Below are 19747 nucleotides of genomic sequence, written 5' to 3' on the forward strand. Positions count from 1 at the left end.
CTTAGGTCACAGATGTCAATAGATTTCATATCCCAGAAGCTCCAACCAGCATAGCCAATGATCCGAGATTTTTCTGCGAGTTGTGGTGCAATAATATTGGTGGATCCAAGTTTGCCACCTTCTGTTTTACTGGGTATATTTTTACTGGAATCTGTGAACTTGCATGCTTCAGCTATCTTTCTTTTGAACCTTCCTCTGTGATTCATTTTCTCCATTGTAAGGCACACAGTCACATCCAAAGGATTATATAAGTGTTCCAGTAGATATCAGAAGGACTACATAAGAACCAAAACTATATTTATTAATACTCAGGATATGTGAATGTAAATGTAGATAAAATTTATCTTAAATTGCATGCCAAGGATAAATGTCATTTCAAGTTTCATGTGTTGTCCATTGGTAAGTCTAATTTTCTTCCTTGTTAACAGCTTTTAAGATTTCACATGGATGCTTTACTTAATAGCAGCTATTGAATGTGGTAGAAATAGCCCTTTTGACTGAAATTACTCTATCTCGTTAAGGCTGAAGGCTTCTCGGGCAAAGGAAGAGTGCGCTATGATAAACCTGGAGCGGCTGAATGACTATGAGCAGCAGCTTCAAACACTGAAGGATGAGATTGCAGTTCTTAGTGCTCAAAAATCTGTTTTGCAAAACAGGTGAGGACTCTCCCTCCATCTGATTTAAGAGGCCACTAAAACCAGCTCTTTTACAATGTAATTTTGCAATATTTCCAGACTCATGTTCCGTTCCTTTTGAGACTGATAATACTGGACTAAATGACCAAAGATCTGACTCAGTGTAGAGTCTATGTTCCTGTGATGATGCTGTAAATGTCTGGTGCTTTAAAGTGTAACAGTAAATGACAAAAAAGTAGCTCCCCAAGAATTTTCATGACAAGAACAGCTATAGTATTCTTTGACTGCATGTTACGTTTCTCATGAGAAGTGTCTGGAAGACATATTCATAAAGATACATTCCATTACTATCATTTTGTCATATTGCTACAGACTCGCACGAAGTAGATCTCCTTCCCCAGTTCTTGACCGAAGCAGATCGCCTAGCCCACTTTCAGTGAGGAGTTTCTCACCTGGCCGAGCGAGACTTACCAATGCTTCCCGTCATGCTCGCCTTGTGGAACGCTTCAGTGACATTTATGCTCAAGAACGCTTGGATGCTCAAACCCTTCTGAGAAGTTACATTGATGATCTGGAGATGGTGCAGAGAATAATCTATACAGCAGCTGTGGTATGAAATATAGCAACCTTTTCAGTGTTATATATGCTCATAAATTATCCACTTGAAAGAAATCTTATTTTTACATCAGTTAGAATAAATAGCATTTCATCTATTAGCTTCTCACTTAAATGCCTGTGTTCTCACTGGGACCAAGGCTCAGTTTTGAAACTGCAGTACGCTATCAACTATGAAACCTATAAAAAAAATAATCTGGCACCATTGTAATAGATACTGAAGATGGGATGTGCCAACAGAGCAGTTAGTATTTTACCCTAAACCATAGAGTGATGATAAGGAGCCATCAAAAACCGCCAGGTGATATAAATTCAGAATGACAGGGCTCAAAGGTCATTTATTTGTAGGAATTGTTGAAAAATTCATTTTGATCTAGTTCTATTTAGAAGTTACCTACATTCACTAATTTTTTTTACTAGAGAGGGGTACAAAAAACATGGCATTTCCCCAGCACATGACAGCTTTTTAGAAGAGAGGAAAGGGAGGAAAGAGAGTCAAAAGAAAATCACTAATCTCTTTTGTCCCAAAAATGAGGGCTCTAAACACACAAATGAAACTTTAGACTGGTCAGTTGAGAATAGGTGTACAATAACAGAATCAAACAAAGATGACCCTGGTCCTAACCTGGCAATGGAACTAGCATCTGCAGAAAATGCTTTGGACACCAGTGGGGTGGAGAAGAAAGGAGGTAGATGACTTTATATTAAAACAAATAGAAGAATTAACACAAGGAGGCACATAAATAGAAAAAGCATCCCTGCCAAAAATAATTAAGGCAAGTGTTCCATTGGGTAAAAGATATTCTAGATGAGATGAAGTTAATTAAATCATTCCTCTTCGAATCTCATGAGTTACTAACTACATTAACCAACTTAATTGCAATAAGCAATTTATGCAGAAACAATAATACTCAAACTGACCAAGGTACCACACACCCCACTTCCACTGGATGATTTGGCCAAAGGGAAAAAAACGTCTAAAAAGAAGGCTAAAAATAGACACAGTTAAGGAGTGCGCATGGGTGTACCAAAAAGATTAAAAATATTAAGCGTACAAGTAAGACAAAAAAAGTCATCTGACAAGATGGATTTCTATAATCTATTTAAACTTATTGAGAAGAAATCAAAGAAAGAAAGAAAATCTTCTAGATTCTAAAGGAACTCTGAAAAGTTAGATACTGGCCAGGCCCTAACACATTTAGACCAAATAGCTATTACTCCGCCCCTACACGATATTGAGGATAAAAGAGATATAATGGGAAATGATCCATGGACTGATGTGATAAATAGTAACCCTAAGAAGAATAATCAACTGACAGCCCAGTTGATGCAGTCTGAGAATAGAACTAGATGGGAGTTAAGATTAATGGCTAACACTTTAGCATTATGTGGATATCCAAAACGAAAGGGGATACTTACCCAGAATGAACGCAAATGGAACTTGATCAGCATTCTAGAACCTATAATTCCTGAATTAACTTCCAAGTCCCAAATTCTGAATATGGGCTACTTATTTTGCAATTATACCTAAGCATATGCAATAGTAACAATCAAAGATAGCATAATAACCAATAGGATTTATAGCAGAAGAAAGGAACTAGCTGCGTAGGGTATAACTGCTGTATGATATTTTAAAAACAAAGCACAACCATTGTCTCTCTTGAGCGGGTACACTAGAGAAACGGGAAGAGAGACTATAGCTTACGTCCAGGAGAAACATACAGAGGAAGACCTCATTCAAATTTTATAAGATCACCCAACTGATTGGCAAAATGATTACAAAAAATATTTTTAAAACTACAGTAGTGCCTCGCTTAATGGGCACCCCGTTTAACGACGAAATTGCATACCGACGAAGATTTTGTGATTGCAAAAGCAATCGCATTGCGATGTTTTAAATGGGGAAAAATCGCTTTGCTATGGTCGGTACCCTGTTTCGCTTACCGATCATCGCAAAGCAATGATTTTTTAACAGCTGATTGTCGGTTCCAAAATAGCCGCCGGGTAAAAAAATGGCCACCCGCTGTTTTCTGGGACAGATTCCTCGCTTACCGGGCAGCGAAAATGGCTGCTGTATGGAGGATTTTCGCTTAAAGGTGAGTCTGAAGCCCATAGGACCGCATTGAAGGGGTTTGAATACATTCCTATGGGCTTTTTAATATCGCAAAGCGACTAAATCGCTTTGCAGTGATTTTTGCTGTACCGATTATCGTCGCTATGCAAGGCACCACTGTATAAGGATGATAGATATGCAACAGAAAAGATCAACCCAGGCCTTGCTTGGCCAGAAGAGGAGGCAGAGACTCATCTTATCTCATCCTTTAGTAAATTACCAACTGATGTGTGGGCATCCTTAGTGAATCGCCTGGACTCCCTGGTTGCAACTTTGAGGGATCTAGAACCTCCCCCAAATTCCAGTGATGACCTAGTATCCCTTCAACTGCCAACACTAGGATGCCCAGTGGAGACATGGCTTAAGGACAGAATGAAAATCTCCCTGGAGCCCATGGTAATAATAAATAAAAGGGTTCCCAGTTCTAACTTGACAGTGCCTGTAGACCATCCCAATCTTTGTTTAATAACCGAGGCACCCCTAGATAACGCCTAGAGTAACCTTTCTGATATTATTAAAATAAATTCAGTGGCGAGTTCAATGCCTGACTTAGAATCATCCATGGATTATCCTGCTTCAAATTGACAATTTTCAATTCAAAGCAAGCACCATCTGAAATGCATTTCATGGAATGTGTCTGGTTGGTTGAACAAAACTCAAAACCCATCATTTTTGTCATTTATGAAAAGTTTTGATATTATCTTTATTCAGGAGACATGGTTATTATCTGAGTTGTTATTAAATGAATTTACTTCATACACTTTCACTGCAACTCCTGCAGTAGCTAGATGTTGTCCAAACGGAGGGTTGGCTTGTCTGATATCCACCTCAGTGGTCTGTGCTGTTTTACTACTACCATCTTTAAGATCTATTGCAATGGCTGCTCTCCTGACCTTCAAGGATTGGGAAATTTTGGTTGTGAATGTTTATATTCCACCTTATTCATCTGCTTTCTACTATGAGCATTGCTGGTCTGATTTAGAAATATACATATATGATCTTGAGACAACATTTCATGGAGCGCAAACAATACTGCTTGGAGATTTTAATGCACGTCTGGGCAACGGCCATTTTAGATCTGCCTATGCCAAGCATATTGGTGACTTTTATAATCAGTCAAGAAATACAAAAGATTCCCTTCTGAATAAGACTGGAAAAAGTTTTTTTGGCAGCTGATTGATAAGCTAAATCTGGTAATATTAAATGGTAATTTCCAAGGTGATGAATTGGGGGAGTTCACATATTTCAGTAAAAATGGAGCTAGTTTGATTGATTATTTAGCTATTACACCCCCCCTTACTAGATAAAATTCTATACAGTGGGTACACAGCCAGAAAGTGACCATCAGCCTCTTATATTCCACATGCACACTCCTAAAGCTTCATTAAATAATGGGGAGGATAGTTCTTTCCCAATAGATCAAGTGTTGGTGACAGGAGATACTAGACTGAATTGGTCTTCCATACTCCAGCAAGAAATACAACAAATTTTGTATAGTGCTCCTATGCTCAAACTGAAAGGGGAAATTGAGGCAGCTTCAAACTTCAACACTGCCCTTCCAGGATATGGTAAACTAATAGATACTTTGAGACCCTTCTTGACCAAGAGGGTAAGACTATCACCAGGAAGTAGACCAACTAATATCAGTTGGTTTGATAGAGAGTGCAAAACTATGAAGCACCAATTAAGAAGAGCTCTTAAATTACACAAACAAAATCAGTCTAAAAGTTTACCCAGACTTTTTTTGATCTCTGTAATAAATATAAACACCTCAAAAAGAAAAAAAACAAGCCTCAATAAAAGAATCTTATTGGCCTGGCTGTGTACCAGAAAGATATGGCAAAATTTTGGTGACTGCTCGCATCAGCAGAGGGGAGGTTTCGCCATGATCTGGATTCTTATGTACCCACTGAATGTTGGGAAGAGTATTACTTCAAATTATTTAATGATCCACCCTCTACTAGCAAGATATCTCTAGCTCTAATACCACCCCCCAGTGATCTAACAATGTGGCCTCCAGTCACAATTAAATAAATAAAATCATTGATTTCAACAATCAAGAGCAATAAAGCTCCCAGGGAAAATTTCATCCCCCTGGATATACTTAAATCTTTTCAGGACTGGTGGGCCCCAACCCCAGCTACTTTATTTACTTATATAGATTTGGTGGGTGGCACCCCTAGAGAATGGTCATCTTCACTTGTCGTGCCCATCTATAAGAAACGCGAGCGAAAGGACCCAGCCAATTATAGACCTATGAGTCTGCTTGATGTAATAGGCAAACTTTACGCAAGACATCTCCATTTAAAATTGAAAGACTGGGTAATAGAATATAATCTTTTAGCTCCTGAACAGATTGGCTTTAGAGAGGGACACTCAACATTGGACCATATTTTTCTCCTTAACCATCTAACTAACAAATATGCTATTGCATCTTCAAGACAATTATATGTAGCATTTATTGACCTCAGAGCTGTTTTTGATTCCATCTCAAGAGGTTGTTTGTGGGGAAAACTTATAAATCTTAAAATAGATCCTAGATTGCTACAAAGAATCAAAGACCTCCATACTGATACTTCCCTAAGGGTCAGAGCCAGCATTTCTGGTCAACTATCTAACATACAGTGGTGCCTCGCTTATCTATTACTTCGTTAAACGATGAATCTGCTTTACGATGTTCCTATGGGGAAAATTCGCTTCATGACAATCTGTTCCCTGCTTTGGGAACCGATTCTTCGCATCACGATAATTTCCCAACAGCTGATCGGCGGGTCGGAAAATGGCTGCCCGCTATGCAAAATGGCTCCCCGCTGTTTTTAGGATGGATTCCTCGCTTAACAGGCACCGGAAAATGGCCGCCCGATGGAGGATCTTTGCTGCACGATGAGGTATTTCGCCCATTGGAACGCATTGAACGGTTATCAATGCATTTCAATGGATTTTTTGATTTTGCTTAACAGCGATTTGAACAGAACGGATTATCGTTGTCAAGTGAGGCACCACTATAGTTAAAACATCTAAAGGTGTCCATCAGGGCTGTATCCTAGCTCCATTGCTTTTCAATTTGTACATCAATGATATGGTAGCCAGGTTAACTGGACTGCAATTTTTCCCTGTAAGAGTAGGGATGGAAAGTCTGTTTCAATATTACTCTGTGCAGATGATACCTTGCTAATATCCCACACAAAAATAGGTCTTAGAAGATTATTAAAACAATTTAGTAATTATTGCAAGGAGAACTCTCTTAATGTTAATTATGAGAAAACCAAAATTATGCTTTCCAGTAGAAGACCTCAGGCACATAAATGGACAATGGATGGGAGAATATTGGAACAGGTAACCCACTTTAAATATTTAGGCATGATATTTTATCAGTCAGGTTCTTGGATGTTTCAGATTGACTTTACAAAGCAAAAATTCAAAAAAGCCAGGTTTGTAGAACTAGAGGAGGACATTTAATCCCTCCCACTTGCAAAATTTATAAAACCAAGTTACTCCCCCAGATTCTGTACGGTGTTGAAATATGGGAAATTGGAAACTTATACCCATTAGAAGTAACCCAAAACAGATTTGCCCGTCTATTGTTGGCAGTACCTCCCTCAACTCCCTCAGCGCTAGTTAGACTAGAATTGTCAATAATGTCAATAATGACATTAGTCAGCAAATCATTAATTAACTATTGGCTGAAAATTTTATTTACCACTCAGTCAGAATATTTAACATTATCATATGGGGAAATGAATTCTGGAACATGGAAATTCTCCATACTGCAACTAGTAGCCAAACTTGGCTTTTCAGAAGAGTATGTAAGGCACCTTGGTCTGTCTGCAGCAAAAAGCTCATTAAAGCAGAGATTATTTGATCTCTGTTACCAAACAGATATATGTTTGCTAGGCACTCTAAAAATGGTCCCGTTCTATAAGATTACAGTGGTGCCCTGCATAGCGACGATAATCTGTTCCAAAAAAATTGTCGATATATGGATTCGTTGATATGCGGGGCAAAAATACCCATAGGAACGCATTAAAACACGTTTAATTCATTCCTATGGGGAAAAACTCACCTTAAAGCGAAAATCCTCCATGCGGCCGCCATTTTCGCTGCCTGGTAAGCAAGGAAAGGGCGCGAAAACGCTGCGGGCGGCCATTTTTCCGGCGGCCATTTTGGAACCACCGATCAGCTGTTTTTTAAACATCGTTATGTGATAATCGGTAAGCGAAACGCTTACCGATCATCGCAAAGCAATGTTTACCCATTTAAAACATCGTTATGCGATCACTTTTGCGATAGCAAAAACCTCATCGCTATGCGGATTCGTTGTTAAACGAATCGCTCGTTATGCGGGGCACCACTGTATTTTATCTCCACCTTTAAATCTATTTTGCCGATTTAGTGAGCTTCGACTATAGAAAAGCCTTCACTCACCTGCTCCTCTCTCTCACCATACAAATTAATTTTTCTCTTTTGGGGTTTCACCCTCCTTTCCAAAAACAAATAAAGTCTCTCTCTCTCTGGTGCTGCCTCCATCTTGATGAGCTGGTCTGACGTCTCCTGATGCTCTTCTTTTCCATTCAAACCTGAAAGTAATGTCTTAAGTTCAGAGATCTGGGTCGCAATGCAATTCACAATATTAATTTGCATCTCCTGTAAGGCGTCCATTAGGTCCTCCATTAGGTCCTCCTCCATTGTAAAGTTGATGGGGAAAAGGTGCTTTCTGATTTCTAAATATAAGTCTTGCATAAAGAAACGTTCCCTGTCATAGAGAGAATAGCCACCAAATTGGCTTGTTCTTTCTTCCAGCCAAAAGACATAAAATAATTAAGTAATAAAAGTCAATTGCTCAGTACAACTTGTAATTTATTATGTTAACCCAGACTTCAACTTTCACCAAACAGCTTCACTTGTAGATCCAGCCAGAATAAAAGTTCATTTAGTTTATAATCCACCTCTCGCAGCACAGTTCAAGATCACTTAAGTTTCTTGCCTCCTTATACACCTTGTTTTCTATTATAAAAGTTAGTTGCATCTATCAGAGGACAGGGGACGAGAAAGAAAAAGTCTGTCTGTGTCTTTATCTGGTTTCTGTTTCTATTTCAGGCGTGACGCAGTAATAATTTACCAATGTGTCTGGGTAAAAGTTTATTTGCCACTTTAAGATTCCACTATCTTCTGTAAAATCAGCCTCTTAAGTTTATTTTGTACTTACTGAAGCTGTGTTGAGATCAATTAGTCCCTGTTCATGCAGTCAGACGTAGATCCTTGTGCCTCCCTCCTGCCCGCGGAGCTCCACAGCTAAGACGACATTAGAAAATCCTTTCTCTGGAGAAGAAAAAAGGCCTGGGGAGGGATCGCTTGTCCACTCCCCCAGGATATCTCAGCTCTCCTACAACTCAGGGTGGCCTCTTCTGGCCCTCCCCTGTCCCCAGTTTCTTGGGGGGTGTCTGGATTCACGGCATGCAACAGGTTTCTGGGGAGTCCAGCTTCCTGCTGCTTTGCTGTTTCTAGCTCCGCCCCTTCTCCAGGCACGTCTTGATATGTTGCTGCCTACTAGCTTAAAAGGGCATTACACACAAATTCCATACTATGAGAGAGTATGGTTTTGCAACCAAAAATCAGTTGAGGACTTACATGTTGTGTTTTACTGTTCTCTATTTGTGACCAACTGTGAAAGGCTTCTGAAGCCTATTTTGGGAAAATATCTTGGAAGACCTGTCCAGGAAAGGCTCAGGATCCTACTCTCAGACAGAGATAAATTTATTACATTTTGAATGGCAAGGTTTTTATCTATACTTATGAAAATGAAACTTGTAGCCCCCACTAATACTAATGAAGTGATTATGTAGGTTTATGTACCCTTGGGGTTCCCCCTACCACAATAGATGCTTATTATTGGCACCAGTTACTGTCTATCAACTGCCTTCACTTAGTTTCCCATAAGTTTTTTTTAAGACGTTAGAGGTTTTTAGCTGTGATAGAAATCTAACTTGATTTGGGTCCCCCCCCCCCTTATACTATAGTGTATTGAATTGTACTGCATTGTATTGTTTTTATTTGATGTAATTTGTAACGGCCTGTGTGTCACGCAATAAATTTATATGTGTGTGTAAATTCAAGTTTGGAAGAAAATGAAACGGACAGATTCACTAATTTGAAATTGAAGATGATGCCAGATTCATGCTTCAATCATCTAGTTAGTAATCCCTGACGTAGTCCTGATATTGAAAGATGCCCACACCAGGATGTATAGCTCTGAAGATTGGTTTCTGAAAATTAAAAGACCTCAATTTTTCCTGTGCTCCTAAATTTGAATATTTGTTTTTGTCATTTGCAGGAATCTTTCCATGCTGCAAAGAAGGCCTTCAGGCAGTTCAAAATGCGTGTTAGAAAGACTCTGTCTCTAAGTTACACAGGGACTGAATCAATTGAAGACATGGTAATGGACTATATTGTTCGCCAGGAGGATCTGTATGATGTCCAGTCCAGTGTCAATGTAAGTCTGTGAGAAAGTTGTGCTTACTAATGTCCTGCTTAACTGAGTGGAGACTGAATTTTTAAATATAGGTAGATCAGAATCTGATCTTTCTCTAAGAAATATATTTAGGATGAAATTATAGTTTCCCCCCCCATTACTAACTAATAAATAATCAACTAATTAATCATAGAACTGCAGTGCTTGAAGGGATGCTATGGGCCATTGAGTCCTGCCCCTGTTAAGGAGGGACAGTGGGCAATTGAACACCCTACTGCTACTACTACTAGCACCCCTGTCAGGTTTTTTTTAAATAAGCTATGGATTTATACAATATATAGGCAGGATCCATAGAAAGAATGGTATCATTCTCAGGGCTTGAAAAATTTTAGAATGTCTCACCAGTCGGTCAGAAATTTCACCAGTCAGCATGACCGGACTATAGCCTTGCAATTTATGTTAACAAATTTAAACTAGGCACTTGTTCACTCTTATTTCTGTGTAACAATGCGTACAAACCCAAAATAAATTTACCCTCAGACTTGGCTTGCTTTATTACCTGTGTGCCTGTGGAGTCATGAAGCTTGTACAGTGGTACCTTGACTTACAAACTTAATCTGTATTGGAATGGCGTTCGTATGTTGAAAAGTTTGTAAATCAAGGTAAGATTTCCCATAGGAATGCAATGAAAACCATTTAATCTGTTCAGGCTGTTTTTCGTTTGTATGTCAAGGCGCTGTTCGTAGGTAGAGGCATTAGTTCCCATAGGAACTAATTAGTTCCCATAGGAACTAATGCAAAGCTGGTTAATTCGTACTCTACCACTAGGGGGAGATTTTTCTTCTTCTTTTGACCTAAGATGAACTTAGGTCAAAAAAAGGGAAGGAAAGGTTTTTTTGTGTTTTTTTGGTTTATAAGTCGAGGCTCCGTTCGCAAGTTGAAGCAACATTGTGCAACCGGAGCCATTTGTAACTTGAAACGTTCGCAAGTGGAGATGTTCGTAAGCCAAGGTACCACTGTATTTTGAATGTCTCCAGCAAAAATAAAACTGAAAGCAAAAGTGCCCATCTTCTTTAGGAGCCACGATTCCCTCCCACCCCAGCATGTGTCCTCATTTGGTTGAAATTGGGAGCAGGGAATCTCCATATTTTTCAGCATGAGACTACTCTACATTCTCCTGCATAGCTATGTATCTATGTGCCGCTCGAACTCTTCTCGCGAGAAGAGGGCAGTTTTCCTTTTGCAATGGGGGGGAGGGGAGGATTGCAGGATCAGTGAGAGAGAGAGAGACAGGCGGAGGTAAGGAGGCAGGGAGCTGTGGCTAGTCAAGCAGCGTTTTTTCATTCGTCACAGATAAGTGGACAAGTGCATTTTTCAAGCCCTGATTATTCCAATGAATGCCAATATCTATTCTAGTAGAAATGTGTGTGTGTCACCCAGGCACAGACACAAATTGAGAGAGAGAGACTCCATTTCAGCATCCCATGCAGCCCCCAAGTTGCTTTCAAGGCTGACAAACCCAGAAAGACCAATTTTTAGGCAATGTGGAGTACTCCAACTGGAGGTGAAGTTCTGAGATAACCACCAGTGAAACTCTAGATTAGTTTCATCTTTCTGTGTTAATCACATATTTGTGGAAATTCATTTGTGGTGATGCTGTTTTAAAAATTCAGGCCAGAATCCTACTGGTGTTTGGGTAAGGTTTGTGTCACTTGCTGTGCCAAGTTGCAAGAAATTGATTAGGTGCCAAGATACACCTTGGATGTTTGTTTGATCACACACCCAATTACACAACTGAGATGAGCCCCAGCACCTCCTCAACTACCTGCAATTAGCTGTGGCAAATTACAAAACTTTATGTGGATACCATTTTTCCAGCCACTATTGTTAAAAAAGAGACTTTATTGTGCCTTAAGTCATTGCTCCCGTTTATTTTATGTTCATTTCTCTCTCTGTCTACATATCTTTTAATTGCCTCTTGTGCCTTATCTCTCATCATCCAAGCACTTGTATATTCTGATTTTTCTCTAGAAAATAAGCATCTACATTCCATTTGTTTTCAGGAAGTAATCCGTGCAATGAACATGAATCCTAAGATTTCCTTCCCACCAGAAGTTGACTTTATTGTGGTCAGCAATTTAATACGAGAGATGTGCCGTGTAGCCTTTTCGATGCAGACTTTGGATCCTGCATTGGATATTTCATTTGCAACAGATGGAGAACTTTTTAGCGAGTACAAGTAAGGAAAAGTCAAGTTCTGTATTCCTAATGCAAAAGTAAACACACATTGCTCTTCTTTCTGACAATGTGCTGTGTTTATACCAAGATAGGAATTTGTGGCTCTTAGGCTTGGTCTCATCCAACTCTCAGTCCCATTTCAAAAATTCACTCTTCATTATTTGTTCATGGCTCTGTAGGAGAGAACTGTCTGTTCTCCACCAGCCTGCTAAGTAGTAAGTTAGGGAGAAAAAAGATGATAATGTTGGTTACTAAGCATAACAATGCAAGTGATTTCTGTAAGCTGGGTTCATTTTTATTTTCCATATTGAAATACTGCAGAGAAATAGCATTGCAAACAACAATAGTTCTTCGTGGCCTCTGTGAAAGCACACATATGGGTCTTGTCTGCACCTGCGCTGACATTCTCAGAGGACCACTAGAAGAACTATGGTTACAGGTAAGTAACCTCCTTATATGGTGGATTTCTCAGGAGTACATCATGTTTCTGACATTACTGTATCCTCTCCCTTACTCTGCCCCACGTTATTTTAACCCATTTGCTCTTTAATCCTGTCTACTTTAACCAGGATGGTGTGACAGACAAGAGTGTGAGACAAGGCGCAAAGAGATTTTGCAATACTCATGCTTTTACAAAGTTCTTTGGCTAGTTTCTAGGTTTGAGGGATATGCACCCTGTAAGGCATACAGAATGGTTTGTGGACTTTACCTCCCAATTCTGAGTAAGTGCCTGCTTTGATCTGATCACAGGCTGCCTATGGCGTGAGCTTGGGAAAATCCTTCCTCACACTGTAGAGGGATATTTAAGGAAGGTGAAAAAGAAAAGGGACACCTTTTTCCTTTCCCATTTCTCCAGAATCTATTACCTTCCCATTATATAATAGCTAAATGTGCAGGGCTCTAGCACTAGTACAACAAGGGAACAGAGCTGCAGAGAAAGGAAAGGCTAAGGAAGAAACTCTGTACACAGACACACACAGCCCTCTCGGAAGAGAATTCTGAATAGTACTACAAGCTCCTTTTCATCAGGTACACTCCTTTCTAAGCACTGGGGATATACCATCACATTTTGTTGCAGATTCCCCTTTGTCTCTGAATTCCTTGGAAAAAGGACTTTTCCTTGGGAAAAAAATGAATGGACAGGTAAACAGAAGAAACAGAATGCTCTGATCTACAGTGTTTGGGCTGCAAACTCTGTTCTTAACTAAATGTCTTTGTGTTTGACTAGGTACCGTCGCAGCTATGACTCTGATTTCACCGCTCCACTAGTGGCTTACCACGTGTGGCCTGCTCTTATGGAAGGAGATTCTGTCATTGTCAAGGGAGAAGCAGTCACAAAAAGAGGTGCTCTAGTGAGTGTTCTTCAGTGTTCAGGTTCAGACCTCTGGGCTTGGCTCTTAAATTACGTAATTTTAGAAGAAGTAGCTGTATTAGTATGTGCTAGCATGTCAGGCAAAATCAGAATAAAAATAAAACATAATGACAAAAATGTGTGACACTTTAAAAGACTGTTATATTTTAATAGAAGTGGAATTATTCACAAAAGTTCACATTAAAATATAGCAGTCTTTAAGATGTCACAATGCTTTTGTCTTCTTTACTTTTTTATTTTTATTTGGTTTTTGACTTTTATAAATTAATTTAAGTGGGGGGATTTCTGCCAGTTGACTTTCTAGCTGTGGTTCCATAAAGCATTTCTTAAACCATTTTGAAGGGGCCCCAGCTTCTATGAGTAAATGTAGGTGTTGTGGATTTGAGGAGGAAGTGGGAAAAAATCCTATTCCTTGAAAGTGGACATTTATTTATTTATTTATTTATTTATTTATTTATTTATTTATTTATTTATTTATTTATTTATTTATTTATTTATACCTGTCTTTTTCCTAAGAAAAGGACCCAAGGTGGTTAACATAATTAAAACCCAATATCGACAGTAAAAATAGTGAATTATTCAAACAAATTCATGATATTATATTAAAAATGTTAGGTAAAGCATTACTAAAAGAGATGTAGAAGCAACAAAATGCAAACCACCTCATTTTAAAATCTCTCCTAGACAGTCAGTCACTAAGAAAAAGCCTGCCAGAAGAGAAAAGTGTTTGCCTGCTTGCAGAAGGAAAGCAGCAACAGATCTAACCTGGCTCCCTGTGAGAGGGGGTTCCAGAGTCTGGGAGCAGTGACAGAGAAGGTCCTCTACTGTATCCACACACAGCATACCTGTGAGGATGGTGGGACAGAGAGAAAGGGTTTCTCTGATTATCTTAACACCCAGGCAAGCTCATAAAGGAAGATACGGTCTTTGAAGTTGAGTTCCATGTCCAGTGTCCAACACATCATCATGTCTTTATGATCTGTTTTGCATGATGTTTAGGCACCTAGCAACTGTTGGTCCGGTTTATTTTTCTTCCATCAAGCTGAAGAAACAGGCCAAGAATTTTCTTTCTCTAGCTTGTTGGTAGAAAAATGAGCTGAAGTAGTAGCTCCTGTCAGCTCTCGGCACAATACAGATAAGAAATATGTACTCTATGTAGCCATTATTACTATATGTGCAAGCAGTGTATACCCTCACCCTGTTCATCATCAACCTGGATCAATGAGCTGGGAACTTCTGTGGCATTTTAAAAGGAAATTGTTAAATCTGAAAGGGCCATTGAGAAGAAATTCCATGCTGTATATAATCTTTCTTTCCACACAGCAACCCTTCCTTTCTGTAACATAACCCCAACAAATGCTCTCTGCTTAATACTGGTGTGTCTTATTGTTCACCTTATTTGTTTCAGTGGTCTCACAGGAGTAGAAGCAGAAGCAGAAGCCGCAGCCGTAGTTTGAGCCCTCTGTCTCGTAGTCCAGACTACTCCCGACATCTGGTAAAGTAGCACGCAAGATACAGGCCTAAGCGTTGGAAATTTGAAGGCTAGGATATAAAATTTAAACCCCATCACTACTACTATAACAGCCGGGTATTTGATTTATGCATGTGTGTGGAGAAGATAGAGGAGGCTTTAATGAAATCCAGAAGTTCTGACTTTTTTCAACTCCCTCCTATTTCATCAGTTCAACCCCCCCATGCAGCCTTCAAAAACTGGCTAAGCAGGAGGAAGCAACCCAATATCATAGGTTCAAAGCAGAACCACCCTGACCATTCTCTGCTGATGCTGCCTTCTTACTCCAGCACTTACTTTGCTTCAGAAAATGCCACTTGTTGCCCTATGTTGAGGAAAGAGCTGTGTAATAACCTTAGAACTGCAGAGCTGAAAGGGACCCTCTAGATCCAGTCTTTGACAAGGAGGCCCAGTGGGGAACCGAACCCTCAACCTCTGGCTCCACAGATACATAAACCCCTGGGCTATCCAGCAGTTCAGTCTCACTGCTGGTCTAAACCGGGAATGGGCAACTTCCAGACATCTGGAGACTGCAGATGCTAATTTCTGGATCTTAAAGGGTTATACTTGTTCATACAATTTCTGTCCTCTCCCATTTTTTTCTTGTATAAATTTTCCTGTGTAAAAATATTTTTCCCTGGGGAAAAAAAAGACCTTTTGTGCCCTCTAGTGGCCAATTCTTTCAATCATTAAAAATTTGAAGTGTGCGCAGGAACTTCGGGAGTGATGAAGAGACCCACAAAACATGACAGCTTGGCTCCCCGTGTCCTTTAAAGAGGATATGGGGTCTTCCTGAGCCAATTTTTTTAAAAAAAAATAAATTTGTAAAGGAGGTTGTGAAGTTTTGGATAGTCAACAGGAGCTTACAGTATATTGCCTGCTCCTGCTTTAAACTCTTCTGCTGTCCTTAGGTTCAATGAAGGACACTGTTCCTCCTTGTCATTTCTGAACTAAAATTTAGCTGTCAACTGGTTTGATTTCTGTGCATGGAGAGAATATGTGTGCATGTGCCCCCTTTTTCTTTTGCCTCAGGCAGCATAACAGCTTGGTCTAGTTTTGTCCTACCAGAGAGGGAATAAGTCGCATTACAGTTGCTTCTCTGCTCCTTTGTTGTTTGTTATGTGCCATCAAGTTCCTTTAACTTTTGGCAACCCTATGAATGAATGATCTTCAAATTGTCCTGTCTTCAACAGCTCTGCCCAACTCTTACAAACTCAAGCCTCTTTAGGGAGTCAATGCATCTCCTGTTTGGCCTTCCTCTTTTTGTGCTGCCCTATGGTCACAAGCATGGCTTGTTTTGGTGTGTGACCAATTTCCCCCTGGATACTTACATAAAGGCTTTCCATTTCATCTTTTTCAGCATCTGTAATTGGAGCATAATCTTGAAGGATGGCTATGTTGATAATTTTTCCATCGAAACTGATATTATTCAGTCAGACCTTGCATTATAGTCCCTATCTTCCTGTGCTACATCTTACCTCAGTATTAGAGCCATTCCATTTCTTCTGAGTTTGTCATTTCCAGAGTTGTGCTCATCGCATAGTTCAAGCAAAGGGTCCTGAATTTCCCCACTTTGTGTGACAGTATGAACTATAAATATTTATACCTTTCTAGGGAAAAAATGAGTCAGGAGGTGTCAGTCACTTAAATTTTTCACTTCTACTTTGCCTTCCAGCCTTCTCGAAGCCGCAGCCCTTCCCCATTAAGGAATGGAAACTCAAGTAAGCTGGCATACACAGAACTTAGACAATCATGGCTTTAACATGTATGAATAATCAAGTAAACAGATAATATAATGATTTGCATGGTGTTTTCTTTTTTCTTAAAACTGCTCTCTTCCTCACATACTCTCTATTAACTTCAGGGATTTTCATTCTTTTGATGGTGTTTGTGGTTTCTTATCTTAATGTATAGGAGTTTTTGATTTTCATACCATTGAAATTGTCACATGGTGTGACTCAATGTGTATTGCAGTTGGGGTGCTCATGGCAGGAACAAATTCGTATAGCTTCTTATTGAGCTGTTTTAATGGAGACTAACAGTGCAATGGCCACGATCCAACACAGAGCTAGGCATCCGTGAACTCACTGAAATCCCTGGAGGGAACCTAATATTTCTCACCCATTCCACTGGTGGAAGTGCTTGGGAAATTCCTGCAGCTCTCCTGCACACTCAGTATTTCCTCCATAGGGTTGGGAAACGTTCTGGACCAGATTTTTGGTCTAGGCTTCAAGAGGGAAAAGGATGAATTGGACTGTTGTGGCCTGTTAGTACAATGTTGGATGTAAACCAAGGGATTTCATTGCAAGTTATTCTGTGGTGGATTATAGCCATTAACTAGAAATTGCTTCTGGAGAAATCCTGTTAGATGAACTATTGTTCATATTAGTCCCTTGTTGGATTAGACATGTAATCCTATACATACTGAAAGGTAACTCCCATTTAATTCAATAATGTTTACTCTCAAGTGAGGTATAGGATTAAATCTCAACTGAATCATGTTTCAGAAGGAATATCTGTATTGTAAATACAACCCAGCTTTAAGTTCTTTAGTACAGATGGTTTTAAAAGGTATATAACTGAAATACATATTTTTCTTCAATAGGAATTTAGGTTAACTGGATATGGTTTTTTTGATTCTATACTTCTGGACAATCAGCTTCAGTGGTGCCTCCTCTTCCAAGTGTACCTCAAACTTCACTTACAATAATGTGAACAACAATTTCAGATCCTTCCAAATGGAGGAAGAATTGGAATGATGCCCAGTGTGTGGTTTGTGTGTTTTTAATAATGTTAGCATTTTTAAAAATGAGTGAATGCAACAAATCTGAGTGAAATTGCACGTGTATTTTAGGATCATCTTTCTTTGATTAAAAAATTGTTTACACAACTGTTAAATCATTTTTGGTGGAGGAAATAGTTACAAAAAGAGAAATATGGTGCCAAGATAATCTATATATCACAATCATATATTTAAGAAAATAGTTGGGCCACCTGTACGTGCTCACCTGGATCTAAACTTCATTGAACTCAAATGCTATATTCAATATGTAGCATTCTGCTACAAGACCTTGTGGAGGGGAGATACTTCTAACTAAAACTGTGTGATTGCTGGAAGAGGTTAAACCTTCCCTCTAACTGGTTTTGAAAACTACATTAGCTCTTTTTCCCAATATGAAGGCTTAAAAATGAACTTGATGCCAGTGCTGTTCCCTGTCCCATCTCCCGCCTCCCCCCAAAGAGACAAATTCAGTTTTGAAATATTGACTCAGGGGAAAGATCTAAGTTACCCTACCTATACATGGTGCATGCATACAGTTGGGCCCTGTGTGCTCACTTATGTGTCAGACAGAAAAGATCTTACAACTGGGTGCTATACATTTAATGTAACTGGATGGACAGGTATGGCGTTATCTTATGAACCTGTGTCTTGAAATGCCATAGTGATTTGACAGTGTTCATTTAGGGCTCAAGCTCATTAATATTCCATTGAATAAGATGCAAAAATGTTTAACATTTTCTGGATCGTATCCAATAAAAGTAGATTTTTTTGCATCCAAACACATTCACAAAGGCAGGAATTCCTTCTAGGTAACCCTATTATAATCTTCCTTTTTAGATGTAAAAATTTATGTATGCGTTTGAAAGGTATACATTTCTGCTAACCTGTTAAGTAGGTTCTAGACATAGTCATATTTCAAGTAGACCTAAATCCTTTGAGCTCAATAAGTTTACTATAAATACAGCTAAGTCTGGATTTAGTCCATTGTTTGGTTATAATACTTGGTGCTGATACCATGTTTTCCTTCCAAGATATGTGACTTCCCCCCTATTACCTCATTTGTTGTGGCAGCATTAAATCCAAGCAATACAAATGATCTTTTGGGGCCTTGCAGATTTCCCATAGAACTTTAGGATGAGTCCCCATATATCACAGGGTTAGTCTAATGAAAACAGTGTCTGATTTCTTATCCTGAATATAGTGATTCAGCAAAGCATGGAATTACCTTGCTTTACTTGTATAAAACTAAATGGGACTTGCTTGGTTTCCTTTTTACAGTTACTTAACCTGTATAAAAATAACTCACACAGACTTAGTTCTCTGGCTTTGCAAAATATATAACTAGGTTAAATCATGTTTACAACAAAGTTACGTATGTTTTTGAAAATATTCTCTATTGCCTATTTGAAATAAACAACTGGACGACATGTGCATGTGTGTCATGTGGATCAACTTGGACTTGTAGACCAGAATCCTATTGCTGATTTATGCTTTCATACAGGAAATCATGTAAAACATGGTAACAGATTGCTGTTCTTTAACAAGACGGTGGTATGTTTCTGGGTTCGTACAAAATTGGGATTCTATCCGTTGTAAAATAAAAAGATCTTGAACTTCTTAAACTATGAATTTACATCTACAGTAGTTTGATTCTGTGTAGCCAGCAGTTTTTAAGCTCTTCATCACATGAGCCTAACTAATCAGTCTACAGGTGTCCTGCTAAGAGAAATGCTTCAGCATGAACTTCAGGCTTGTGCATGCCCTTTTCTCTGTTGCTGCAGCAACCAGGCAGCCAGAAGTCTCCATTTCTAGTTTTCAGCCAACAGTCTATATAATATGCAGACTAAGATAAATCCCGATGACTTCTGAATTTCGATACAAGTGCTTAGCTACATGGTTTGAGATGGTGAAAACTTACATACATCTGTCTTAGTTTCACCTATCATAGTTGGTAATTCTGAAGTTTGGATTATTCAGGGAACTCTGTTTCCTTGATAATCAGAAGGGGAAGCT

The 19747-nt window shown here is 39.1% G+C and overlaps 1 protein-coding gene and 1 long non-coding RNA gene across 7 annotated transcripts in view; one reads left to right on the forward strand and one right to left on the reverse strand.

Annotated features, from left to right (window-relative positions):
- Nucleotides 1-19164, forward strand: part of SPATA18 (spermatogenesis associated 18) — a 37108-nt gene extending 17944 nt beyond the window's left edge. For 4 of the 6 annotated variants that reach the window (XM_020792489.3, XM_078394670.1, XM_020792492.3 and 1 more), the window contains 7 exons: nt 522-656; nt 1008-1245; nt 9695-9853; nt 11896-12071; nt 13299-13422; nt 14851-14937; nt 16628-16751. In XM_020792489.3, coding sequence (XP_020648148.3) covers nt 522-656; nt 1008-1245; nt 9695-9853; nt 11896-12071; nt 13299-13422; nt 14851-14937; nt 16628-16714 — 1006 coding nt within the window. In that variant the 3' untranslated portion in view covers nt 16715-16751. Of the gene's footprint in view, nt 1-521; nt 657-1007; nt 1246-9694; nt 9854-11895; nt 12072-13298; nt 13423-14850; nt 14938-16627; nt 16752-17557 lie in introns of those variants that run through there. The other 2 variants (XM_078394669.1, XM_073001267.2) reach the window with 1 other exon arrangement.
- Nucleotides 281-8855, reverse strand: LOC110078402 (uncharacterized). The gene is made up of 4 exons (XR_013545829.1): nt 8570-8855; nt 7789-7940; nt 1107-1240; nt 281-948 (listed from the first exon to the last, which is right to left on the reverse strand). It is a non-coding gene; the product is annotated as an uncharacterized LOC110078402 (long non-coding RNA).
- Nucleotides 19165-19747: the final 583 nt, after the last annotated feature.

This window comes from Pogona vitticeps, chromosome 5, assembly GCF_051106095.1.
Source record: "Pogona vitticeps strain Pit_001003342236 chromosome 5, PviZW2.1, whole genome shotgun sequence".
Taxonomy (NCBI): Eukaryota; Metazoa; Chordata; class Lepidosauria; order Squamata; family Agamidae; genus Pogona; species Pogona vitticeps.